Source organism: Vanessa tameamea, chromosome 12 (genome assembly GCF_037043105.1).
Source record: "Vanessa tameamea isolate UH-Manoa-2023 chromosome 12, ilVanTame1 primary haplotype, whole genome shotgun sequence".
Lineage (NCBI taxonomy): Eukaryota > Metazoa > Arthropoda > Insecta > Lepidoptera > Nymphalidae > Vanessa > Vanessa tameamea.
Window position 1 is genome coordinate 9,064,194 of NC_087320.1, and position 27,846 is coordinate 9,092,039.

The window sequence follows — 27,846 nt, forward strand, 5'->3', positions numbered from 1 at the left end:
GGATGCCCTTCGAGAGCTTAATTAGTGCTTCTGTTCTCTGGAATCGCCCTTTCGTGGGTTACGGATTGATAGGATCGTCCGATAACGGGGCCCAAATGCGTACTCTTCTTTTTTCAAGAATAGAACGTGAAAGACATTTAAGAAATACCGATTTAAATATTCTAAAAAAGTAATGCTATTTTATTTGAAATAGTATTTGTTTAAAAGAAAACTATATTATTTAATAAGTTAGACTCATATTAGATATGATAGTTATGAAAATAAAATGTTTAGTAAAAACTATACCGAAAACACCCTCATTTATAAATTATTATAAAAAAATACTTACGCCTGAAATCTTTCAGACAAACAAACGTCAGAAGTTAATGACTGCATTTGAAAACATCAAAACGCTACCAGTAGGAAGACGACATTCATTTTTTAATTAGGAAACCGGCTTGGTAGAAGCAACCTTCCGTCATAGCTGTACAGGAAAGCATCGGCGATGAGTATTAATGAAGTAGGGACACGAAGTTGCTTGTGATGCGTACGCGCACTCAGTCGTACCGCGTATTTCAAACGTTGTGAACGTGCTGCCACCCAACGCACTCACGATAAAACGCCGGTTCAATGACTCTTTGAGATCGAAATGAGATATTGTCCAGTTGATTTGGAAATATTGACTCATCGATGAATGATTTCGGATTTGATGAGGTGATTAACATTGTAAAAATCGTGATATTTAATTATTTAAAAATAAAAACAATAAAAGCTTTCTTGTGTTTTAAGTTGGACACGCAAAGTATATTTGTATTATCGCCAGGAATTAATTAACGCGCGTAACATTATTTTTAAATTAATCAATAATTTTAATTAAAGAATAAAAAGTGTTAAATTGTGAATATTTTAAGATCTACGTTAAAGACAACGATGTATGCAAATGCCTAATTAAATGAAAAATAAAACTAGCCCCATGTTTCGTTTTATGCAATACAATTTTAAGATCTCCTGTAATGATTCTTTGAAATAAAAATCTTTAATCGCTATTAAATCTAGTTAGATTATACGATGTCTGTGTTTATTAGTCATTACGCAGACTTTATTGCCTTTCATTAAGGCGAGATATGATTTTTTTTTTTTACAGATGTTACAAATAATCGTCTAGACTAGAATAATCGAATAAGATTTATTAAGGAAAACTTTAATCAAAATGAAATCGATTATTATTTTGGTATTTCTTGCGGTTTTGTTGATGCCCGAAGCTTTAGCGAAAACGAAAAGGTATTTGAGATTACAAACAGATCCATTGTCGAAGACACGTTGCGACTTGATATGCATTGATGCAAGCAAGGAAACGAAATCTCAGGTAAGATTATATTTATTATACAATAATGATTCAATTTAAATTACGTCATATAAAATTAGCAACCTACCCCAGATTCGCTCGGGTGCAACTTATTAATAAAGAAAATTATATTATATAAATATTATGTATACATAACATTATAAATATTCCGAAGATTGCCGCCTTCTTACAAACAAACAATTTTTTCCTCTTTATACTATTAAATAATAAAAATTATATTATAAAAAATATATAAAATAATAAAAATGTTGAATAAAATTTTAAATAAAAGTATGCATCTTAAAAATCTGATTAAATTTATATAAAGGCTATAATCATAATAGATTATAATCAGTCTTTTATTCTTATCAAAATATTTAAAATTACAAATTATTTTTTATTAAAATCCTATTTATAAATTTAACGCAATAGATACTTATTTTTTTTCTACGCACGTTTGTAGTATTTTCTCGTTTGTGTAAATATTTATTATATAGAGTATATATAAAGAAGTATTTACTGCACAGCATTTTATTGGCAACATGCATTTAAAATTAATATTTTTACATTTAATGTCTCGTGTAATAGCCAAATCCTTCTCTTCCTTAATAGGTAATATTCTATTAACTGTAATTTAACTGTCACTTCAGTTTTCTTGCCCTGTGTCTATAATATCCTTATGTAATTTTTTTAATTGAGCACATATTTTTTTTTAAATGAGAATTTTAGACAAATTAACGATATACACGAAAATAATTGTAAAAATTTAAAAGTTGGAATAAGATAAGAAATGGTTGTAATTATAATTGAGATTTTGTGTTGTTTATGGAATCATGGCCGAATTCATTGTTTTACGTATTTAGTATAGTTGAATAATCTTTTTTTTTATTACCAATAACACATTAAATATTGCGTTTTTCATTACGTGTGGGAAAACTAACCCGCCTCTTTAGGTGGGAATTCGGGTTATGCGGTGTTCTACCAACTACATACCATTCAATGGCCGTCCGGTGCAAAGATCAGTTGCGGTGTTCCATACGCTTTGGGAAAAACTGGAGAGTTCCCTACCTTGAGAAGTCAGGATATTGGAGAAACCCATCTTATTGCCGATTTTCTGGGTTTTTCCTCGATTCTGACTCTCTCTGTATTTTCTCGAACATATGCGATCAAGCTCGTCTCAAAGAGTGATCCCGATACCTCCGCACCATATTGTCAGTGAACATCCCGAATGTGAGCCTCCTTTTCTGGGCTGCTTAAAATCTGTCTAGTTCTATCGTCTCATTCTATGATCGTCTCATTCTATGATCGTCTCATTCTATGATCGTCTCATTCTATGATAGTCTCATTTATTGAATGACTGACCATGAATAGCTGAGGTCACCGATTTCCACCACAAATATTGCCAGCCTATTGCACTTTGAAGTTAATTTCCTAAAGGATAGAAATATAATTAACTGAATTTCCAATTGTTGCTAGTTTGAATATAGAGCTAACATAATTAGAATTCAAGTATGTATCTATATAAATATAAGTATCTATGTATGGACAGCAAAAACGTGTATTTGGAATATTAATTCTGATTTAGGATAATTAAATTTTATAATATCAAATTAGTGTAATTTATGAGATCGATTTGATAGATTTTATTTCCTTTAATTGGTGAGTTATTTCTTACAATAAACTTATTTAATAACATAGTACGATGATAAAATTGTTTTCTGACTTAACCCACTTACAGAAACTTATGATTGTGAAACAGAAATTTACTGGCATTCTTAATGCTCATTTGATTCAACTGTTACAAATAATTTGGCTTACTCTCATTAAACCTAATAGACAGGAGTTTTTCATACACAAGGGATAACTTATTACCGTTCACAAAACAAATTACACCTTATGAAAATTATTACTTTTATTATTTCGTATGTTTTTATATAAGTAGGTAATTCCATTATGGTGTTATGTATGTATATTTTTTATATAATAATATTCAAAAGATTTACCTCCATCTATAATTTATATGGCTAATAAGCATTGATTATTAAAACAGTCGTTTAATATTTAAATATTCGAACATTTTGTCTATTAACTATTTAAAAAAACGGCGCACCTACTCTTTTATTTCAAATAGAAAATGCTCTATATTAATTAATTTGTTAATGTTTATCATCGCCAAAATGGCTAATATGTAAGTAAATTATTTCCACTCTTAATTAAATCAGAGCTTGTATATATATTGAATTACCAGGTTTGTTGAAATATTTTTAGGGTTCATAATTATTAATAATAAAATCGAAATAAAGAAACATATTTAAAAGTATTATAAACATATTTTCGTAACAAATTACATAGCTAAATACTGAAATAATATCCCTTTTTTTCAAGTTATTTGTGGGTCAAATAAATTCGCAACGTAATAATTAATCAAAGTCATTTTTTTTATGTTTGATGAAGAAGAAAACCGCTTTCTTGTTTAATAATAAAAAAACTAACAGCGGTTCGAAATTTAAATTATCCAGGACCTGAGAAAAATTGGCGAAAGAAACTCATCGGTTTTTATAATGATATGGGCAAGTAGGTACACCTGATACTGAGCTATAAGTTAATACAATGACGTTATATCCTCCTTTTAATTTTAAAGGATACGAGTTTTCAATTCGTTTTTCAAAAACGTTTCGTTTACTGTGTTTGTATATAAATGCACTTACTAAAAATAAAATACTTAGATCAATCGTTAAAAGGCCGGTTGCGTCAAATTAGACAAAGATATACAAATGTACTGATGATTCTTAGTAATACTATATAATTACGTAATAAAATAAGGAACGCTGTATAGGTTATAAAAATGATTATGAGAATGACATAAAATGCAACAAAAACTTGAAACATCCGTTGCATGAATAGGTTTGCAGTTTATTTTGTTACTTTTTTCATTTGTTTTTTTTATTTTATTTATTAAGTATTGCTTTTTTCTGTCCTATTTTTGCTACTGACAAAAGTCAATAAGTCATACGAAATCTTCGGCGACAAATCCCACACAGGCTTGACTGCCAGTTTTTTTTTTTTTACTTATAACGGAACAGGTTCATGCCTCAAATTTTTTTTTTCTTTTATAATAAATTTGAATGAAATATTCGGACTCTGTCAAGATATTATCGATTGAAAATATTAAAAATAAAAATCAATATTTTGTCACACAATATTCGATAATTTGTCTTATTATTAGTATAAAGAGATTAAATTAGTGATCATTTTAGTGTTATTTATTAAATTGTATGAATATTAGACATAATTGTGATTCAAATCAGCTCAAAATATGTCTATATTTTGAGCGGATTTCATTCACAATTTCAATTTGCCTGCTTAACTTGTAAATTAACTGAATATTAGCCGAATATGGATTAGTTTTAATTTTTACATAACATATTGATTTTATTTTTCACTGACTAGTAAGTCAAAGCAACGCAAGTGTTTTCAGAGTCTGCGAAATTTAAAGAAATAAATTCACTGCAAAAATCTATGCAGGATGAATAAACGACAAAATTCTGATAATATCCCTTTAAAAAAATAATAACTTAGAAATAGTTTCTACAATGTTTAAATAAACTGTATCTAATCGATTTCATCAATTTCGATCTCGCTGTTCTGTAGTTATTAAAGAATATTAACAAATGTTTATTAATAGAACCAGACATTATTATTCTTGTTAACTATGCTTTCATTTTGATTAAGAAAAAAAAATAGTACATATTAAAGGATCACATCACGTACCCGTATTTACCGGACCCCCAAATTTACTCTTAAATTCTAATGAGACTTGTGGTTTATTGAAAAGTAGGCTTTATGCTGTGGGAGTAAGGATCACAATTATGAAGGTAGTTTCGTAGTTGGGTCACGTAGGACTTCAAAGGAGCCATTATGTTTTTAAATGCGAGGACGCTAATTATGTTCTTTTAATGAACCTGTCTGACGCTGAATGTACCTTCTTGTTCTTACGGGCTTTCTACGAAGATTGCTTTACGATGGCTAATGTTTGGTTTTAATCCCGCGTTTCTGTTGCATAATGAGATTCTCATTTTAAGATTATTCATTCAAACCATTGTCCTTCGTTTTTTTTCATTTCATATAGCTTATCTATTGTATTTTTTGGTTGTGACAATAAAGATTTGTAAAAAACAAACGAGATAGCTCATTAAGACGTCTTGTCACCTATTTATATGCTATGAAATATTTTTTGTTGATCTAAAGGTATAATTAATAACTAAGCTGGCTTAAATTGATTCGCAAACCAGTTTGAGTATAATTATATATTATACAACATTGTTTAATCATTATCTAGGGCCATAATAAGGCCAGTCTCGGTGGATACCATACATTTACCAACTGTTTTACAACCGCTAAAACGAGATGTTGTATTGTTGTCTTCCGATTTGAATAGTAACTATGCCCGTGCAATTTTAGGCACAAGGTACAGTGCCAGTATACGACTTGTGAAATCCACTTTCCTTCAGGTGGTCATTTTGCTCGAATGTCCTTATAAACTTAAAAATATGGCGCAGAGAATAGTTTGAATAGATTCCCACTATACCATATAAGAAGTGTGATTAGTAAAAACGAAAAAATTCTTTGTGTTACCTTTGACTGTTGAACTGTGTCTCATTAAAAGAGAGATCTTGTTTTTGTTTGCGTAAGCGTGAGACTATTCTCACATGTACTCAATAATTATTACTCGTTAGTAATTTCAACTTCCAAACACTAATAAGTGAAGAATTGAACATGTTTTCTTATCAAATATGCGTAACCGATTAACGAGGCTTTATGGAAAGAATTTCGCAATATACAATATTATTACAATATTTGTTATACGTTTCGTACGTTTTAAAACGTATTTATATCGAACAATTCTCTATGATTTATTTCGACAAAAAACCGTTATACGATTTTTCTCAAATTGTGATTAGTTATCCACTCTGAATCTCTGTTAAATATATTATAGCTCCAATTATATAATTATACAAAAATATCCTAAATCTTTTCAAATAGTGTCGCTCAACATGTCGCTCCCAAGAACGAAAACCAGGAACTTGCCCCGATGGAGACAATCCTAGATGGATGGCTGCTTGTGTTGAAGCCTGCAATCAGGACTCACAATGTGATGGTACTCAACGTTGCTGCAAACATGGCTGTAGTTCCATATGCAGTGAACCTGAAGACCTCTTGAACTTACCAGGTAATAATCAGTAATAAATGAAAGTCTGGATAACTTTACTAAGGTTTCTAAACATCATATATACATAAACATGCTAAAAGTTAAGTGGAAAGCGATTAACATTTTTATTGCCTTAACAAATATTTATCACTTGCGAATATCTAGTCCAAGATAATCGATAAAATAAATGCACTTGAATTAACTACTATGTTATTGCAATATCATTCATAAAAGGGTCAATTAGTCACACGAGGAGGATATATTTTCTAGTAAATACTTTGTTCAATTGCAGAAAGATAAAATGTTTATTTTTATTAATCTTTTAACAGAAAGTAGTTCATTGCTCAATGGAGTTAAATCAAATAAGGCTTAAGAAAGAAAAAATATGTAGGTCAGAAAGTAGACCGCTTACTTTAATGAATATGATTAGAAATAAATAAAGCTACTGATTGTTTAATCTGTTTCTAAATTATTATAAATTGTATGTAAAAAAACTAAGTCAATTTTAAGAACGGTATGAAATAAATATTAATAATTCATTGCTCTTTAAATTAGATATTTATGTTTAGGCCTGCCAGCTCTCCCAGCGATGGACGAGGTAAAAGAAAGACGCCGGGCGGTACAGATTAAGTGGTCGGACGGCGTAGGGGACGCAGCAAGAGCAGTTCCAGGTCGAGTTTTGTACATTTTAGAAGAACAACATCATTTAGGACCAAAGTATGAAGAAGAAAGGCTTGGTGATTGGAATCTTATACTGAGAACCAATAAGTAAGAAAATTAATGTCTGATTTTGAAAGTAAAATATTGTTATTGGTAAATTAATGTTATATATTTCTTTAACTAAAGGCATTTGTTTAACTGTTTAAGAAGCTCTGCTAATTACGTACGAAGCTTGCTTGGGTTTTATTCATTCATAAAATATTCAAAGTACGTCACAGATTTACGTCTATTTGATCACACCTCAAGTGTACAAATATTGTCTACTGCTTATCGTTTATTAAAACGTCTTATTCGGGATTTCCCCTATCAAATGTACTTATATGTACATAACTTTGTACCAATATCATTTAAAAAATTAATATGACTTGTGCTTTTATAAAAAAATATTTACATATTTTGCAATATCATTATTAATTCAATACGTTGTCTCTGAACATTCAAAATTATTAATGCATTGTCTGATTGATAGATTTCAAAATGTATTACTTTGTATGAAGGTCAGAAACAGCATGGACATAAATAACACTCATAAAGCCATAACAGAGAACATGCTACTATGCCAGTTCCGGCACAGACACTTGAATCGGTAATCGAACCCGGATACCAGCCTTAAAAATAGTCCGTGTTATTAACTTCTTTATTCTCCTTTGTTTACAAGATTATGATCAATTATAAAAACTTATTGAAAAATTTCGTATATGTGTAAAAATTACGATTTGGTGTTGTGGATTTCAAATAATCAATATAATATTTGACGTAAGTCCACTTTAATATTATACGTTAATTGACTTTGATTTAATTAATTACTAGAACTATGTAATTACAGAACAGTTCAAATAATGGCCGCTTTAATTAGAAAAAGTATATATTTTATATGTGTTTCTTCTTCTTCTTCATCAGATGTAAGTTTAATAGAGATAAAAAATTAAATTATTTACTTCTTTGAGTCATATCAAAAATGGGTTAAATGTATGCGCACATAGTAAACTCGTTTTCTTTCATTTGCCGTTTTTATTCGTTTTATGTATATTATTTAGATACATTCATCTGTAAACATCGGATATTTTTTTAAGTAAAAAATGACTGAAGAGTATTTTTTACTATCTTCAAGTGCTAAATGACATTCTTCATTAAAACACAAGTGGTCATTAAATGCAAAATTGCTTTCTATACACTTTTCCTCGTTGCGTGCATTAACCGGAATGATGATGCATGTTGCAAAACAGATCATATCGAACCATTTGCTTTAGTACCTGGTAGTTTCGTAGAAACGAATTTTGAAAACAATTTTTTGTTAAATATTTGTTTAAACTCGTTGTGGTACAACGTCAATCAAATTGATCTTAGCTTATATTTTCAGTGAGGTTTTGTATTCTTTGCCAAAGGTCGATTACTATTTAGCAAAGGCTATGTTTGATAGTAATAATTGTGTTGTTGTTCATTTTTTTGGATAATCATTCCGAATTTTTAATATTTGAGTGTAATTATTTATTTTAATTATAAACTTAATTGCCAATAATATTTATATTTTGTTTACTGCTTTAAAACATATTTATATCTAGGACAAAAGTATCTCTCCGAAATCTTCTGAAACCCGGTCGATGGTATCGTTTTCGTGTAGCTGCCGTTAGTTCGTCCGGTACCCGAGGATACTCTGCACCAAGTTCTCCGTTCACCCCACGTAAGGGACCAAGGCCACCGCCTCCACCTAAGAAACTTAAAGTTTTACCAGTGCGATCAGATAATGGTAAGAACGCTAGAAGTTATGCAATCACTACATAATAATTTTCACTCCAACATAAAAAAACAATGTTGATATTCTATAATATTTGTTATGAAAATCTAGTTACCAGCATTTGTTTTTGATCGTTTTTATTTCTTTTAATTTTAAAAGGGTATATGTAAGTTTGTGTGTCATCGATAGTATTAATTTCTCAGGAACAGTAACAGTAAGACTAGAATGGAAAGAACCTCGTTCTGATTTACCTGTAATGCGTTATAAAGTTTTCTGGAGCAGACGTGTTCGAGGGTTAGGAGGAGAATTGGATTCAGTGCTTGTAAATCACCAAACTGTTCCAAAGGTACGTCACTCGCGTGTCTTTCATCATTGCAGAAAAATTATTTGTAATCTTCCATTAAGTTAAAGTAAAATTAATTTGCTTATTATAGTTTAATTTAATTTATTGTACCGATTAACAAATAATTTCAGGATCAAACCTATGTAGAAATTAGCGACTTACAACCTAATTCGATGTATTTCCTTCAAGTCCAAACAATTAGTTTATTCGGTCTCGGGAAACTAAGAAGTGACAAAGCAGCTATATTCTATAATACCACGAGTGCAACAGAAGGTAAAAAATTCGCCTTTATACAATTTCATACACACATCATGTTTTAGTTATTTGGTTAATTGGAATATAATTGCATGAAAAGTTTAGCAGGAAAACACGCAAGTTTCCTAATAAGTGCGTTTAAATATTTATAAACTTTTTACCACTAAAAAACGTACATATGTAGCAACGAATATTACCGACGTAACTATAACCGTGATAATATGTTTGTAATAACAATTATTTTTTCATAGAACATCCACCGGAAGCTCTTACTAAAAGAAACGACGAAAAGAGTATCAAGGGTGTAAAATTGAACAAATTCATATGGCTGGACCATAAAATTAAAGCGAAAATTTCATGGGAGCCCGGATTTCAACCCAAAGGGCGTAAAAGGTAAACAAATTGCTTTTACCTGCCGCATAATACTTTGTATGGCTATGTAAATATGTAAGGCTTTGTTCAAGCCCGTCTGCGTAGGTACCACCCATCACATATTCGACTGCCTTGGTGAGTGACGTACTTTGACAAGGGACGTATTAACTTCTTAGTTCTCATAGCTGTTGGCGTATTACGGAGTAGAAATAATATTTCTTACAGTGTCTACGTCTACGGACAACTATGACCACTTACCATCAAGATAATTGAGCGTCCACCTACCAATTTCATAAAAAAATACGTATTGTGAAATTATATAAAATACTATATTCTTGGTACTTGTTAACAAGGTTGCCCCTTATTGTTACGTACATTAAAAGTCAACCTCTACATAAACTATCGATAACAATAGTTATACCTACTTAAATAAATATTGTACTAAAAACGAACGAGAGGTCTAACTCTTACAAGATTAAGATTACATTTAGCACTTTTGCCAAATCACTGTGTATGATCAGATACATGAAATTTATAAAAAAAAAAACTAGGATCGTTAGTTTGACTAATTTACATATATTTATTACAGGTATTTCGTGCATTGGAAAATCATAGCATGCCAACACCCAGTTAAGGAATTGAAGGAGTTATCGGCAATTACCGAGGTTTGTAAATTAAATTCGTCAATTAAATCAATTACCAATGTATGGAAACAGTAAAAAAAGAAACTTTAATTAAAATATATATCTAAAAGTAGGTACTATAATGTTAAGGCACATACCTAGTATACCTATATACCTAGTATTGCTCATTGTTATTGATTTTAGAGTAAGTATAATTTATATATTACGATACGAGATAACAGAGTAGTAGGTAGAATAATGATTAAAATAAAAACGATCGATTACTAGATAAGGATTATTATAATAGGTATTCAAATCATTTAAATGTCAGGGTCTAAGCGACTGTAAGCCGTTGTTATGTTTAGGGAAACGTAACACAGTAAAGTTACGGTTATTTATTTTGTAAAGATTAAATTAATTTGTATTTATACAATTATACTGAATTGTTATCTCTATTTTCAGCAAAACTCATTTGAAATTTACGAATTGGATTATAAATGCAAGTACAGAGTCAACATTAATAGGTCCTGGAACACGAAAACTCCAGATTCGGAATTCATTTTGACCGTTCCCCAGTGCGAATATTTCAAGAAGAAAGTCAGCAGCACAACAGTTACTTGCAAAACTCAGTAAATATTATAAAATTACTTGTGGCTCTATTAAGTGTGATATGGCCCAAATCTGGTCACGACAAATAGCAAAAAAAAAATAAAAAAATAATGAAACCCTTGACTATTATTTTACTTAAATATTTTTGGGACACTATTGCATTAATCGCCTGTAGTTTTTTAAATTAGTAAAATAAGAGATGTATATTTATTTAATTCTAGACTAATATTCAAAATAGACTGTTATAAAATTCAATATAGAAATAGTATTAACATAAAAAATATGCCATTGATTTTATAAGAGAATTTGTAAGTAAAAAACAAAAAAGATGTATTGATGCTGTAGTATGTACATTGTATCTATAATATTTTTTTACTATCCGTAAGCTTAAAATAACTTTGAATTACATAAAAAAATGGTAATAAATGTTCTAAAAATCTATTATTTTTATTATTCCCGAATTATTGTCTGTATTAAATAAAATTTTAATGACCTTGAGTTTACTAATATGTTTGTCGGTGTAAATTATAAAGCATCGAAGCTTTTGTTGTAATGAGTACATTGCGCATGCTTAGTAAAATGACTACCAACTCGAGCTTTTAAAAGAACCCATTCCTAATAAGTTAAATCAGATTATTGCTTTTATGTATCGCTAATATAACATTTAAAAAAGTTAAGTTGAGTGTATGTAGATAAAATAATTACAAAAATGTAGAATGTCAACTCAAAACGATGCAAATGGTAAAACATTTATTACAATGAGTATTCTATTTTTATTATATGGCAACACAATATTGAAATGCCAGGTTCAAACTTCAATCCATACAGTTGAAGCTTGCAACCCTTGGTAAATGTCAAAAGTAAATAGAAAATAAGAGATGGGAAATTATTTTACGATGATTTAACTTTTTATTCTAATATTAATTAGTGTGCACGTAATTTTAATAATCTTTTACTGTATATCTTCAACGTCGATGTTTTTATTGTGATAAAACGTATTTACAAGTTTTGGAAAAAATGAGCGAATAAACGCAGTTTTTCACCTTTTTATAATGCACAATTTGCGTCTAATCACCGTTTATTGTACTAATTTTGTAACGAATGCACCAGATAATTAAATCCAGTATAATTTAGTGTTTAATATAAAGTTAGAACTTGTAATATTTAGATAAATTGACCCTGGGCGTAACCTTTTAACTTTCGGGGTTGAGGCGACGCGAATATGATATTTTACGCGTTTTTCTGAAATATAGTGTATTGTGTTAGTGGTAAAAATGGCTGAAGACGAGGTCCTGTTCGATGATGTGTATGAGCTATGTGAAATTATTGGCAAGTAAGTAGTAGTTAAGACTCCTTCTCATATATCATTGAATCACCTTAAATAATTTGTTTACTGTTTAATTATATACTTCCATACCTTTAAATAATCATAAATCTCTATTTAAAATAATCAAATCATATTTCTTATAAGAATCCACTTTTATATTTTAATGCATTTTCGATTTCAATAACAATTTGAAACAATTATAAGGTAAATAACAGAAAAACATTTTAAAACTAAATTAATAATTAGAAATTATAAGCATGTAGGCCATAATTGATTTACCAACACAGACAATTTAGGTCATATTCCAAAATTAAAATGTCAAATTCTAATAAGATTTTGATTTCAAGTTAAAAAAACAGAATAAGATATATATCAAATAGTAATATTGCAAACAATTTAATAATACAGTAGTTGTTAAATACTTTGCTAATTGATTCAGCATAAAGGACAAATATAATTTTAAAGAGGCTATGTCCTGACTATTTCATAATCTGAATAATTAATAATTGAAAATAAAGTTTACCTTTATTTTACCTTAAAAGGAAAAGGCAAAATAAAATATAATTATAATAAATGCCTACTATTGCAGGGTAATATATAGTATTAAACATATAATTTTCAGTGAATTATATTATTTCATGTAAAATTTGTCATACGAAATAAGTTCATCATTACAAACAGTATTGATAACAAATAACCCAATTACTATTGGAAATGGAATTGTTAATGCTAGTTGAAAATCACGCTCCAATTGTATTGTTTATTTAACCTTTCTTTATTTGTGTATCTTTGTATATATTTGTGTATCTTTAATAACTACAAGTAATTGTTTTTAATAAGGGGACCATTCAGCCTTGTTCGTCGATGTGTGCACCGGCAAACAGGACAGCAGTTTGCCGTGAAGATTGTGGATGTAGCTCGTTTTACAGCTAGTCCTGGATTAAGCACTGCTGGTAATTTAATTTAACGTTTTAATCTTAACAAATCAATTTCATTAACCAATATACCTATCTCTTTCTAAAGATAGATTGTTTTATTGGAATATTATAGAAGTGCCATATACTATAGATTCTTGTAATCTTCTTTATCTATTTATTAAATTATTAAAGGTAAAGCTATTTCTTAGCAATAATTATTATATTGCAATAACTAAATTATTCTTGTTGGAATAGTTGCTTTTCTCAATGGAATCCAAAATGTTTACAAACAATAACATACATTAAACTGTCCTGTCAATTTTGAAACATAACTATTAAAAAGTACTAATAAATATTTTTACTAGGATGTTATTAATTTCTAATATTATACTTAACTTTAAGTTAACAAAATAATAATTTAAATCAGTAAATAAGTAACTCTTATAGCTTGTTTTTATTATATCAGACACTAAATTTAAAAAGTAAATTGTGACTAAAATACAAGCATTTAACAACATATATCAGAATTCATCCCTCATATTTTTATATGGTAGTAATGTAATATTTTATTTATTTCTCTTACAGACTTAAAAAGAGAAGCTACAATATGCCACATGCTCAAACATCCTCACATTGTGGAGCTTCTGGAGACTTACAGTTCCGAGGGGATGCTGTATATGGTTTTCGAATAGTAAGTTCAATATTTACTGTGGAAACTTATGATTCATCATTTATTATTAAATGGAACAATATGATAAATATAATATTATAACATATAGCTGTTTTAGAAATTATGAAAATAATAATATCAAATATCAGTGAAAATTTAAAACATGATTATTTAATATGAAATATATTTGATTTTCTTTTAAACAATGTCAAATTGAAGCTATGTTTTCTTCATTCGTTTTAAAAGAGTAAACCTATTAAATTGCTTAATGTATATATTTTTATTACAGTATGGATGGATCTGATTTATGTTTTGAAGTGGTTCGTCGGGCCACAGCTGGATTTGTCTACAGTGAAGCTGTAGCATGGTATGAATTATGTTTATTTAAACCAAAAATAATTTAATTGAAAAAAACTTCGTTCAACATTAAATAAAATTATTGAAAACTTACAATATAATGTATATATTTGTATAGTTTATTTATATCAGAAATGGACTAACACAGTTATGGCATCTGTGTGTGTTACCTTTTGCACATATTTTAGCGGTGGCACAACTTTGAACATAAATTATATTAGGTGACTTGAATGTGCTACAGGCTTATTGTATTATCGTTTTCTGAAGAATTCGTTCTCCTATGCAGCCTAGTTATAACAAAAGTTTGTGTAAGGCTTCCTCGACACTTTAATAAGATAAAACAGATTTTGTATTGTTAGCTCGGACTGACTACCAGTCGTTTGTAAGTAAAAAGAAGTAAATAGCATTTATTTTTTTCTAATGAGCATCAAGTTCATCTCTGTCTATTTCTAAGCCAGATGGATAATCTATTTGATAGAAGATTGACTATCACGAGGTTACATTCAGTCATATATTTCTAAAGTGTATCATAAAGAGAAACTAAGCAATTATATATATATAGTTCATTTTATATTTTTAAATTGGCCATTTAATATATTTAAATCTCATGTCAAAAAATCATAAATAAATAAGGTATATTCATAGAAAATACATACTCATTACAAGTTTATATTGATGAGATAAAAGCATGAATTTAGTATATGCTGATTTGCAGCATATATATTTAATTGTAGTTGATTGTTATAAACTTCTAATGAAAGCGGTGGAAATAAGTAGCTACTGAGTTTATTGCCGGTTCTTCTACTTACGTTTAACCACATTACTAAATTTTAAACGATCAATGCGCTATCTGCTTGTGACAAGTTTATCTCATAATTGTCAGATTTAAATATTATTATTACTCACTTCGTATTTAAATTATTTTATTAATTAGATTAGGGAGAGAGAGAATTGTTGACTTTCAGGTTCCTTAGAATAATTTTGTACAGAATTTAGAACGATAGTGGCGACATCTGAAATATGTAACCAAAACAAAAGTTTTGTAAAACGATAGTAGCGCCAGCTAAAATTGTGATTTTTATTAAAATATATGATTGTTAAATATAATAATATAATTGTTAAATTTAAATACGACATCCCAAATACAAAGTGTTTTGTATAGTGGCTGCGGCATACGGTTTAATTTGCGTTGAATTTTGGATTAAACATCCTCACTTCTGAGGGCATAATAAATAGATAACCAAATGTATGTTATTAACTATTACATTAATAGTAATCACTACAGTTGAAGTATGTTAGATTGATTGATAGTATATATTATGGTCTGGAGGCTATCCCCAACCATTGGGTTTTTGAAGCGAGTCAGTAGTTCCTGAATATAGACAGCTTTATGCTCCGAAGGTTGTCCCCGACCAGTGGATTTTCATATCGGACCGGTATACCCTGAGATTATATTATTAGAATAGCTATGTAACAGATACGAAGTGAGACGATATATATCCGTTTCCAGTCACTACATGCGTCAGATCCTGGAGGCGCTCCGCTACTGCCACGAGAACGACATCGTGCACCGCGACGTGCGGCCGCACTGCGTGCTGCTGGCGGGCCGCGACAACTGCGCGCCCGTCAAGCTCGGCGGGTTCGGCGTCGCCGCGCAGCTGCCCACGCCCACCGCGCACCGCGCGCCGCCCGGTGAGCGCTCACGTCAGAATGCTGTCCGGATTACGCTTGTCGAGGCGACGACTAAAGGGTTATCCGTACCATGGTGTAAACGTGTCTGTTGTGACCACAGATTTAGTATAGATACCACATGTTTATTGAATTATGAAAACAGAGCGTGTCATGTTTTCTGTACCTCCGATGACGTCACACCAGCTATACTTGAACATCATAATAAATGATTTGATGATGACGGAGGCGAGTCAAGTTTGTGCATAGAAAATAAATCTGTCACGCTTGGTCCACGGTACTGGACGGCTTGTCGTATCAAGCATACGAATCAAATCTTTTCAACTCGAAGTTTCTGAAACATTGTCCCGAGTCAGATTTACTGATTCGGTAATATTCAAAACGTTCACATCACTGGTCGCCCATTGCGTCATCGGCTGCCACTGACCAATGACGATTCATTCAGAAAAAAAGCAGATTAGTTAATTTGAATTTGATTTAAAAAACCGGATATGAGTATAAACTACCGGGTATGACCATTGAAAGCTTATCAGTTTATCACATAAAGGATTATGGTTTAGTGGTAGAATATTTGCTGGGCTATCACTATTACTGCCGTAAGAATTCCTATACTGGTGGACCTTTGTACAAGCCAGCTTGGGTATCACTGGTAGTTACTGGTTGGCTACTTCCTTCACCATTGTTTTATCATCGACTCTTTGTAATGTTATTGTGTCACTGATGGAAGTATGATTGAGCCAGTGTGATCATAGAAGCAAAATACGTATAGATCCTAGTCTCCTGAGTTTCACTTTTTAGGTGCGTTTTCTGAATACTGAGTCGCCAACGCAATTTTGACACATTATAATACTGATTGACATTCTATCATTATCTTGGTCGTGTACGTATCTATGTATGAAATAATATATGTATATTTGTTAGTATGTAAGTATATATGAAAGTAACGTTGTTATTTCAAATCATTTCCAGTCATCAGTTCCAGATGAGTATTAAGATCGTTATGTTTCTACCTGTCTACCTCGTCTATATGATATATCTACTAGATAGTTATGATTTATAGTTATAAATATACTGTATATATAGCTGTAATCATGTCGATAGTGATAATTTAAATATTATTGTATATAAAATGTTGATGAGTATTCCATTTGTGAAGCTATTGACATAGTTAAATTGTGCACAGAACTGGTGATGGACAATCGACCACTAGTGGGTCCTATGGGCCAAGCATATCTCAAATCAGATGAGTATGGTAAGACTTCCGCGGCGAAGCAAATTGTGCCCTAACTGCATGTATATAATGTGCAATTTTCATCGGCACAAGTTTCACTCATCATCACAAACTAGGTGTCTCATAAAACAGACATGACTAGTGTAATCACGTTAATTTTACACTATATTAATTATGCATTAGCACATTCACTAAACACTGTGCTCGTGATAATGTTAAATGTGACCTTGTTCTAAATTTAAAATTTATTTTTTTTGTAATATTTGGATTTAACTCCCATTTTGGTCGACTGGTTGTGCCACGTGTGTAACATGTGGCATGTTATGCAATATTAGTTTTAGAAACAAAATACGGTAGACCGCTTTTCACAAGTACGAGCCTTTTATAAATATTACCGAAAGTTTTTCGATTTCGGCGAAAAGCTAAACTAGTCTATGATGAGTAGTGTGAGTTAACTCCAAATATTAATTTTTTTTTAACACATAATTTGTCGTCATTGGCTTACATTTAATTTAAAAAAAAATAAAAAAAAACTAAAACGTCAAATAAATAAATGTGTTCCGTTTAATAGCTCAAGTACAAAGCTAAATAAACATATGTATTGTTATAATTGTGATTGTTTATGTCATTCTTAGATCTGTGTATTTAACGCATAGGGTTCTTATGTAACCTGAATAATATTCATTTAAAAAATATATAATGGCACTAATCGCTTACCACCCAATTTAAATTCTCATTTTATTTATTTTACACGCATTCGTTTTAAACTAAAAGTGACACTTGCAAACCGAGAGTATATATTTATTAACTTGTACAGGTCGCATTGGGACTCCGCATTACATGGCGCCTGAAGTAGTTTCGAGTCAACTGTACGGGAAACCAGTGGATGTATGGGCAGCTGGAATTTTACTGCACGTTTTGCTCGTGGGCTACTTGCCATTCACTGGGACGAGGGAGCGGCTGTTTGAAGCTATTTGTCGTGGCAGATTACGCGTAAGTGGTAGTTAAGATATTAATTATATTCTTTGAAAATGTATAACGATAAGTTTGATCATGACTTAATATCTAACACCGTTTTCTTCTCGTTCCGATACATTTTTGTTGCTCTAGTTATCGGTTAATAAGTTTGCGAATCATTAACAGTCAATTTTATTAAATTCCTCTTTCAAGTATTTTTCTATTACCGCTCAGAGTTAGAAATATGGTCTTTGGTATTTTGGCGAGCGAGTACCAACCGATAGTCGAAACCATCGATTCCTCAGTTTTATCGGACTGATCACACGATAGAGAAGTAATGTAAATTTTTGAGACATAAAACGCTTAGATTATTTAACATATATTAATATAAAACTATTGAAACAAACACTTGCTTCACGTGTTTAAAAACAAAATATGTGAAAACAGTTTTATCGGACTGATCAAATGATAAGTAATGTTAATTGTTGTCGCATGCAAACGCTTAGGTTATTTAACATACTACAATAAAACTATAAAAAAATATATTTTTTTCACGTGTTTAATAAACAAAATATGTGAAAATTATTAAAATATGTATTAAAGAAGGTGTAAATATAGCTAAGTGAAAACTTAGCCTATTAATGCTATGATTAATCATAATCACACATAATTTTCGTCGTAGTTCGATGCACCTCTTTGGGACGACATAAGTGATGCTGCCAAAGATCTGGTGCAGCGCATGCTGACGGTCGACCACACACAAAGAATTAATATACAAGAAGTTCTAAACCACCGATGGATCAGGGTATATTTTTTTTTATATATATTTTTCCAAATATATGTGTGTACTATATACATTTTAGTGGGGGTTTCAAAATATGCTCGTAAAATGTTTAGGGCCTTGGCGGTTGGGATGTGTGCGATCTCGTCTGGGTAGGCACCACCACCTTATCACATATTCTACCGCCAAGAAGCAATTCTTTGTATTCCTGTGTTCCAGTACACTTTTCTTACAGAGCCAAACACGAGGGTCTCAATAACTTAGTTCCTTTAAAAAAAGTTCCTCTGAAACGTTAGTCGGTTATATATAGAATGGGTAATATTTCTTACGGTCCCAATGTATATGGGCGGTGGGGACCACTTACCATCATGTGGCCCATTTTCCCGTCCACCTACCTTTTTCATAAAATAAGTTTGTTCCAGTATGTATTTGTAAGATATCTTCTAACGGTTAAGGATCGCGACAAGCAGAACCGCATTCACCTGTCGGGCACGGTGGAGGAGCTGAAGAAGTTCAACAGCCGGCGGCGGCTGCGCGCGGCGACGCTGGCGGCCGCGTCCGTGGACGACGACGACGACGACGACGAGCAGCCCGCGCGCCGCCAGGTGCTCGTGGAGGAGGCCAACGCGGCGGGTGAGACTCTAAAAATATCGCTTACTAGAAAATAATGACTCCATTCAAGGGGGTTAAATTAAAAAATATTTTTTTGAATTAATAAACGAATATACTTTTATTTTCTTTACTACAACTAAAAGGTTATATATTTAGGACAATATGTGTGGTTTTAATTTTGTCCTGCGATTTTTAGTTGCAATTCTGCAGCAATTCTAAAAATATGGTATTTACACTAAAAATATAACATAAATGTTCAAAAGTTAGTGATTTTGATTTCGGTCAATATTTAGTTAAGTGTGCGTTATGTAATATTTATGTATAGATGCACTGTCAACGCGTCGCGTAAAGTATGAAAATCAAAATCAAAATATATTTATTCAAGAAATCTTTTTCAAAAAAACCTTTTGAATCGTAATTTTACATATCATATAAAAATTAATTATCTGCGTAATTTTATAACCTAGATGGCGACACGCTAGATGGCGCTTACGAAAATATTTTTATTTCAGTGACTAGAATAACCGTATAATTTATTAGAGATAATTGTTAATCGTCTGAGTTTTCCAAATTATATTTAAACTAAATTGAATTAAATTCTAAAACATAGTTTCTCTTTGTTCCAGCTGTTAATCTTATAGTAGAATCGCTAGATGATGTAGCAGTCCTTCAAGATGGACCACCAGTTATGGACCCGGACCTGTTCCACAGCGTGTTGGATGATCTGCAATTACGATCTTTACTAGAAGTTTGTATTATTTAGATATATATTTATTATATATTTATAAAAAAAATATATTAATATTTTTTTTACATAAATATAATATAGTACTAGGAAAACTTGGCAAACTTTGTTCTGCCTGTGTATACAGACCAATGGTCATTGCGATTGGCTGAACAGTATAGAGAATGATATGCTCCAACGTCATTTAGTAGCGAGTTATAACAAATTTAATAGCATAAAAGCAAAAAAATATATACATACAGTTGCTAATTGGTTTTCATGTCTTTGGTCAAAAGAGGTCGGAATCTATTAATCTCAAACATATATTCAACTATATTTAAGTTATAAAAATAACTAATTAAAAAATCTAATAAGAATATTAATCATTGTATTAGATAGTATACTCATTCTACCTTCAAAAAACTACACTTTGTACTGCTGAATAGCGGAGTGAGTCAGAGTTATTACAATTAATAACAAGAGACATATCATTGTTCCCATGGCCGGCGGTGTTAGACTTATTATTATTTCTTACACTGCTAATAACCATCGATCGTGATATCAATTTACTACCAGATGGTCCATATATTCGTCTTCCTTTTAACTAGTAAAAAATAAGTCTAATCACAGAATTAGAGTAGGCTAGATACCACAAGCCGTCCGACCGAGCGTGCCCGAAGTTTGTGCAAGGCACACACTTGACGCGTTGCTTTAGTTAATAGCGGTAATTAACTAGAAAATATTTATTATAACGGTCAAGTATGGCTAGGGTGACGTCATAGTAGGTACAGAGAAGATGATAAACTCAGTTTTCATACTATCCAATAATAATGTGGTATCTAGGCTACTCCAAATCAGTGAGTGTAAAGTGTAGTCGTGGTCTAACGGAGCGGCCCCGCAGGTGTACGACCGCATCGCGTGCACGGTGGTGGTGACGAGCGGGCGCGCGCCGGCGGCGGAGGGACGCGCGCGCGCGCGCGCTGCGCTCGAGGCGGCCGCGCGCCTGCGCTCCGGCGCCGCGCCCGCCAGCGCCGCCGCCGTGCACGACCTGCGCCGCCTGCTCGCCGCGCCGCATGTCAAGGTCAGTACCTAACTAGTCAGTAACCTGCACTTGCGCGCCTCTACCTGGACCTGACTGTAAATTCTTATTCGGCATGCCGGCGCATCTTCTACGAAATTGGCTCGTCAATTTGATAAGCCGCAGTGTCCGAAATTGTGCGTGGGAGACATTAAAAATGCCTTCGACTACTTAGTATAGGACTCAAATAGACCAGATGACTTATTTCTTTTTCCTGTTGTAAAAACGTATTACGCATTTCCCTCACGTGAAGTGGTGTCCAATATACTCTCTCCGTCTTTTCGGCGGGCGCCACGGGATCGCTTTTGCATGTTACCGGACGACCCGACGGTCGGCCTATCTATCTGGACCACTAATTCCTAGGGGAGATTTCTGGATACTGAGAACCCCCCTAGTACCAGTCCCGTCTATTGAGGCAGGGGGGAGAAAGTGCGCATTGCGTTGTTTTCTCTCTCCCGGTCTTCCTCGCTAGAAGACTGATATATCTCAACGCGCTCAACATTGCACACTGAGGTTCTTTAAATTCTTTAAGTTTATAATACGTGAAGACAAAAGAAGCAGCGTTCATTCGCTGCAACATAATAAGCTAGCCTGTTATTATTAATTGTCTGTATTGAACTTCATTAGCACCTCTCTGCGGCATTTGTTTAAGTAGCGATTTATACGGTCCGTTTTGGACCGAGATGAATTCGATGGAATCCGATGAATAGGAACTCTAAATATAACAAAAGTATTTAATTTTATCTAATATATATTTTTTATTTCAATAATACTACTTTACGGTGTCTCTAAATGATTTATATGTTTAAAAATATACGGAACGATGTTTCATAACGATAGGAAACGAAGAAAGTAAAATGTAGACTAAAAATGGACCCAAAATATATGAGCAGTTAAAGCGGAAAGAATGATAAGGCTTTATTATCCTGGCTTCGCAATAAAACGTATAAATATGAGAATGGATAACGACACGCATTTTAAGGCGCTGTTAAAAAATGTTACATCGTAATGGTTAGCCGTGGTCGTAACGAGTATTTTGTATTTAAATTATGGTCAAGGATATTTACGCGGTTTCATAAATAAATTCAATATTCACGCTAGGGGATTTTTAGGTAAGAGTGTTCTGGCTAACAACTTCGGCCTTATTCCGAAAGATGGCGCTGTTTGTGTTTTATATTCATCTTTCATATTTCATTCTAATCAGATTTTGGAGGTGGAGTTTTAAAGTTTTCTTGAATAATATGACTGTTTTGCATTTATGTTGGAGAAAACACAGCAATGAAATGAAGAAGCAGTCCTTATGATTCTATACACTTTTCTTACTAGCATTGATAATTAATCTAGAATACCTTCTATTTCTGGCACCAGAGGGCGCCGTAAGAACTTTACCGCCATTGCAGCATCAGCAAGCTCCTTGCATCATTGCTGTGTTTTCTCCAACATATAATACCTGTTTTGTTGTAATGCAAAACAGTCATATTATATGCCTTCGAAAACACAGCAATGAAATGAAGACCTGTTTGATATCTGCTGGTGATCGGAAATAACAAAACACAAGAATGCAATGTGAAAGCAAATTGTTAAAATAATACCAGGATTAAAATCAACTTTAAAACTTTTAACGATTTATAGTATTAACTTCTAATTAAGAGGAATCAATTTTAACAATTATCCTTATGTATCTAAAAGCTAGGAACCAAAGCCATCTATATCTTGTAGATACTACTGCTATATTAATAAAATAATAAAAGAAAGATAAAATAACAACCAAAACTTATGATTAAGTTAACAAAAATAATAATAAACAAGCTTCTGTTGTGTGAAATTATAAATATAATTCAGTTTTAATCTTGAGATCAAATCATAAATCACTAACATTAATAGGTATTATAATTAAACTGTCTTAAAATTATTGTAAAGCGAATCTACTGCATCTGCACTATCATGAGATCTGTCTATATCTCTGCAGTAATATCTTGAAAAAGTATACTCCTCCAATTTCCTCTCTCCAGTATCTCTTGAACTGGTCTGTTGTCCAGCCATCCCCGAGAAGCTACTGCTGATCTTATGCTACCTGGGGAGGCATCAATCTTGGCTAATTTAAATCCTGATCTTACTCATCCTGCAATCATTGTCTTAGATGCAGGTCTAACAACTCAAGATATTGAGTTAAAAAGGGATTCTACCTTTTTATCTTGGCCCCGTCTTGCCTTTGAAATCTCAGTCAAAATTTTTTTTTGTGGGCAACTGGGCAAATCTTCGGGTTTTGATGCCTTATCAGAAGTCAGTCTGATTGCCTATGTATACTTGTATCTGTTTTTGAACCAAATCTAGGCCAGACACACACTTAGTACTCTTTTTTACAAATTATTAATATTTTTTTTTTAAGAAAAATGTTTTGATGCTATTCGAAAGAATCACAAGAATGCAATGACGCTTGACAGCTGGAATGGCGGTAAAGTTCTTACGGCGCTTTCTGGTACCAGAAATAGAAGGTATTCTAGATTAATTATCAATGCTAGTAAGAAAAGTGTACAGAATCATAAGGACTGCTTCTTCATTTCATTGCTGTGTTTTTGAAGGCATATAATACCTATTTGGGCTTTAGTGTATTTTTTTTAAATAATTTTCTAGAAATTTTAAACAAATCTGCACTTGAAGTTACTGCTTCGAAAATTATTATTTATATTTGGAAATAGGCTATTGGACTGGTTTTTAAAATCCATTTTATATTATTTAGTAGAGGTTAAGAAACCCAGTAAAAGTTGTTTTTTTTTTTAATTCTGGTACATATTTGCTGAAAAATATTAAATTGAAAATTCCATTTTTAAATAGCGCGCGAAAACGCTATTTTGACAATACGGCGCTGCAATGGGGTCAGTGACGTCACTTGCCTGTATTGTAATCTGTGGCACATATAATCCACATGCAGTAGGGAAACGAGATTAACAAGCAAGTGACGTCATTATAAGCCCGACCAATCAGGAGAGTTTTGTATCACGTGACAAACGTTTAAAAAAATGCATTTTTCTTTATAGATTTTTGAATAAATAAATTATTATTCTCAACTTTCGTTAATAAATAACCATTTTTAAACTCATATACTGATTACAATAATTGACATTTTATTTTTCGCATTGTCAAATAGCCTGTGTGTCGGTATGTTTATTTTGATGATGAAACTTTAATATTTAATTACATTTTCTTAATTTAAGAAAGAAGACGGGTAACATATTTCGTCAACACGTCAAAGGAATGGAAGATTCGTACATAAGTAATTTGTTTACTAAGATATCGACCGTGTGTACCCCCTTGTACCACGTGAGTTTCTAAAACCTCTGTCATATAGCGTTGTCCTGCCAACACGCTAATCGGTGAACAATATGGAGGCCCATTGTTCTTTTGTCCAATTAAGATGTTCACGCCCAAATCTTAAACGACTTTGTCTGTGAGCTGCAGACGGCTTTGGATCATTTGCTGGTCTAAAAGGGGGCGACTGCTGCTTCCTTCTTATTATTCGTGCATTCAAGTTTATTACACGTAATTCACTCAACTCTGCTTTGATGTTTACTGATGTGGGGATATGATTTCGTATGTAAGTTGAAATAATAAACCGATCTTCGAGCGGGTGGTTGCTCGAGTTCTTCCGGTACCGGGTCTTCTTTTGTAAGAACCTGTCTCTACAAACCTTCGATATACTTTACAAACCGTAGACTGGTTTAAATTTAATTATTAGCAATCGTTTGTTGATCCAAGCCTTACTGCATCAATGCCACAATTTGAGCGGCTTGTTCGGATGAAGTCTCCATATTTATGGTGGCTTGTTGAGTTTAAAACAATAAAGAAAATCGAAAAAAAAAGAACAAAAATAATTAATTTCAAACTTTACACTAACAACACACGAATTTGAGACTAGGCATACATTTTATTTTCCCGGCTATAATTTTCTTTTACTGCAGTTCTAATTTTTTTTAATGATTTAATGAACAGCTTCGAAATTTTCATTTAGCTTAATCTAAAGTTTTTACAGTTATCAATAATATTATTATCGAAAGTAATCCTGACCTTTGATGCAGTTTGTGAGTTCGTCAGTGTATAATAGTGTCAAATTAATGAAATGTAAATGGTCTAGTTTATATTTATTGTATCATTTAGTGCGCTAAAAATTTTTGCACTAAACTTTACACGTATTATTATAAATACTCCCAATTCAAACTCCTCATTTCAAATACGTGTGTATTTGAAATGAGATCTTGATCAATATACACAAGTATTTAAATCCAAGCTAAGAACAAGCTTACACAATGTGCCGTAGCTAACATTATTATTAATGACTGCCACTCGTAGGACCCTCATAATTTATCCTTACAAACTTGCCAAGTGTCAACCCTCTTTAATTTAAGGGCCAGTTAGTGGTACGGTTTGATTATGTCTCGTCGGTTATTTGTTTTATACAACTTTTGTTACACGTATACTCTGTCTCACCCTTGCTAACGCGATTTGTCTTTGAAATGACAAGGAAAAACATAATTTAGTTGTGTATGTTTGGTAATCTTTGTGAGGAATATTGGTTGTATAAAATACACCAACGAGCATGTTATACTGGGCGATAGAGATTTGTGTAAATCCGCCTATGTAAGTACAACTTCACCACAAATTCAACCACCAAACAGCAATAGCAATGGTGTGTTCTGATTTGAATGGTGAGTGAGCCAGTGTATTTACGGACACGAGGGTTATAATGTCTTAGTTCCCAAGGTCGATGGTGAATTTGCGATTTGGGAATAGTTACTTTGTTTATTGGTGATGTTAAGCCATTAGGTGAACCATTTGATCTTGGATCACTAATGCCAAAAAAAATGGCACCTCTCAGACATATGTAGGTTTCATCACGATGTTTTGCTTCTCCGTGGGATACGAGATAAATTAAAAACACAAATGAAGCACATTAAATCAGCAAGGTTTTGCCCGGATTTGAATAATCAATCTTTTGTTAAGATTCACGTTTTCTAACCAAGTCCATCCGCTCCGGACAATATACATAATCCAAATTCATTTGTTTTTGAATTGAAAAAACGATTTATTATCATAAAAATAATTTCAACATTTGGTAAAACTCATAAAGATCTTTTTTTAAGATTTCATTATGGTAGTCTTTGCTTGCAGAATTAAAAATCCTGCTGCTTAAAAGTTGATTTCTATCGACATCTACGAATGAATACTCTTATAGTAAAACCTTTTTAAACTTTTAAGACTTAAGACTCGGCTAGTAAAGACGTAGTTGGAAATCGAATAAAAAAAAAAGGAATGCTTACGGAATACGAATGATTCAATTCCTTCAAGAGACTAATTTAGGTGTTCCATCCTTAAGAAGATTAGATTAACTTGTCAGCTACTTATGAGATATTACGTTTCTTACTAACACTGTGTAACTTTCGGGAGGATTTTATACGATAACGCCGCGTACGCCAAGTTCATATCGCAAAGAATTGTAAACTTGGTTAAACGGATAACATACGAACAATAGTTATCTTTGTGATGTATTATTATTTTAATATTTGTGTGGATAAATTTTCGAGAACATTTCGTTATTTCAGTTTTACCTTTTCTTGATAGTTCGTACAGAACAACCATTTAATTTAATTGATTATTGTAATTGATATGAAAGCTTATATATGGTATTGCATGAGTGTATGAAATATTTAGTTTTAATTTGAAGGTACACATTTGAATCTATGCGTACCCATCGCTGAGTAATTTACGTGATACATCTGTTGTTTAAATATGTTTTGAGGTGAAAGATAATATCATGAGTCGAGAAGTATTGATATGCCTATTCATACTAAAGGTGTCACTATAGTATTCTTTATAAACGATCATTATTTAAAAGATCTCTTATTCAACTTTTGATATTCCTTTATATTTAACTAGTTATCGCTGCAAATGTATGTTTTCCTTTTTTTGTATTTTGGTGCAACGAAGTTTTTTATCTATCTATTTTTATTTATGATAGATCCAAAACGTACATACTACAGAAATATATCGTACCGGTATAACGTATGTAGGTACGTTAAAATTTGCAGTGTTCTAATATTTTTTACTAGCGTTGCACTCGCTAAAGTAGATGTAAACTTTACATTTCGGAACGTTGCAACGCTTGTCATATGTCACGGCGAATTTTCAGCAGGTGGAGCAGAAATTAAAGTGGCGTGTTCAGTTTGGAGGAGCCATATCTCGTTAGGTTTATTTTTGCGTTCGCTTTGTATGTGCGCTAAATAATGCATAGTAAGTATGAATGGGAAAGTAACTCTGT

At 32.0% G+C, this 27,846-nt stretch overlaps 2 protein-coding genes across 6 annotated transcripts in view; both read left to right on the forward strand.

The window, feature by feature from the left end:
- Positions 1 to 510: 510 nt before the first annotated feature.
- Positions 511 to 11,225, forward strand: LOC113393024 (anosmin-1). The gene is made up of 10 exons (XM_026629717.2): positions 511 to 693; positions 1,124 to 1,345; positions 6,368 to 6,554; positions 7,103 to 7,301; positions 8,816 to 9,000; positions 9,192 to 9,334; positions 9,463 to 9,604; positions 9,838 to 9,979; positions 10,548 to 10,623; positions 11,044 to 11,225. Exons 2-10 carry the CDS (start codon positions 1,190 to 1,192, stop codon positions 11,212 to 11,214), a joined length of 1,401 nt encoding a protein of 466 aa, XP_026485502.2. The 5' UTR covers positions 511 to 693; positions 1,124 to 1,189; the 3' UTR covers positions 11,215 to 11,225.
- A 783-nt stretch (positions 11,226 to 12,008) lies between these two features.
- LOC113392942 (peripheral plasma membrane protein CASK) overlaps positions 12,009 to 27,846 on the forward strand; it is a 279,017-nt gene continuing 263,179 nt past the window's right edge. For 4 of the 5 annotated variants that reach the window (XM_064216400.1, XM_064216401.1, XM_064216402.1 and 1 more), the window contains exons 1-11: positions 12,009 to 12,523; positions 13,358 to 13,470; positions 14,020 to 14,125; positions 14,394 to 14,471; positions 15,972 to 16,153; positions 17,334 to 17,402; positions 18,199 to 18,374; positions 19,021 to 19,143; positions 19,575 to 19,752; positions 20,358 to 20,479; positions 21,357 to 21,536. In XM_064216400.1, the coding sequence (XP_064072470.1) occupies positions 12,465 to 12,523; positions 13,358 to 13,470; positions 14,020 to 14,125; positions 14,394 to 14,471; positions 15,972 to 16,153; positions 17,334 to 17,402; positions 18,199 to 18,374; positions 19,021 to 19,143; positions 19,575 to 19,752; positions 20,358 to 20,479; positions 21,357 to 21,536 (1,386 nt within the window). In that variant the 5' untranslated portion in view covers positions 12,009 to 12,464. The remainder of the gene's footprint in view (positions 12,524 to 13,357; positions 13,471 to 14,019; positions 14,126 to 14,393; positions 14,472 to 15,971; positions 16,154 to 17,333; positions 17,403 to 18,198; positions 18,375 to 19,020; positions 19,144 to 19,574; positions 19,753 to 20,357; positions 20,480 to 21,356; positions 21,537 to 27,846) is intronic. The other variant, XM_064216403.1, reaches the window with a different exon arrangement.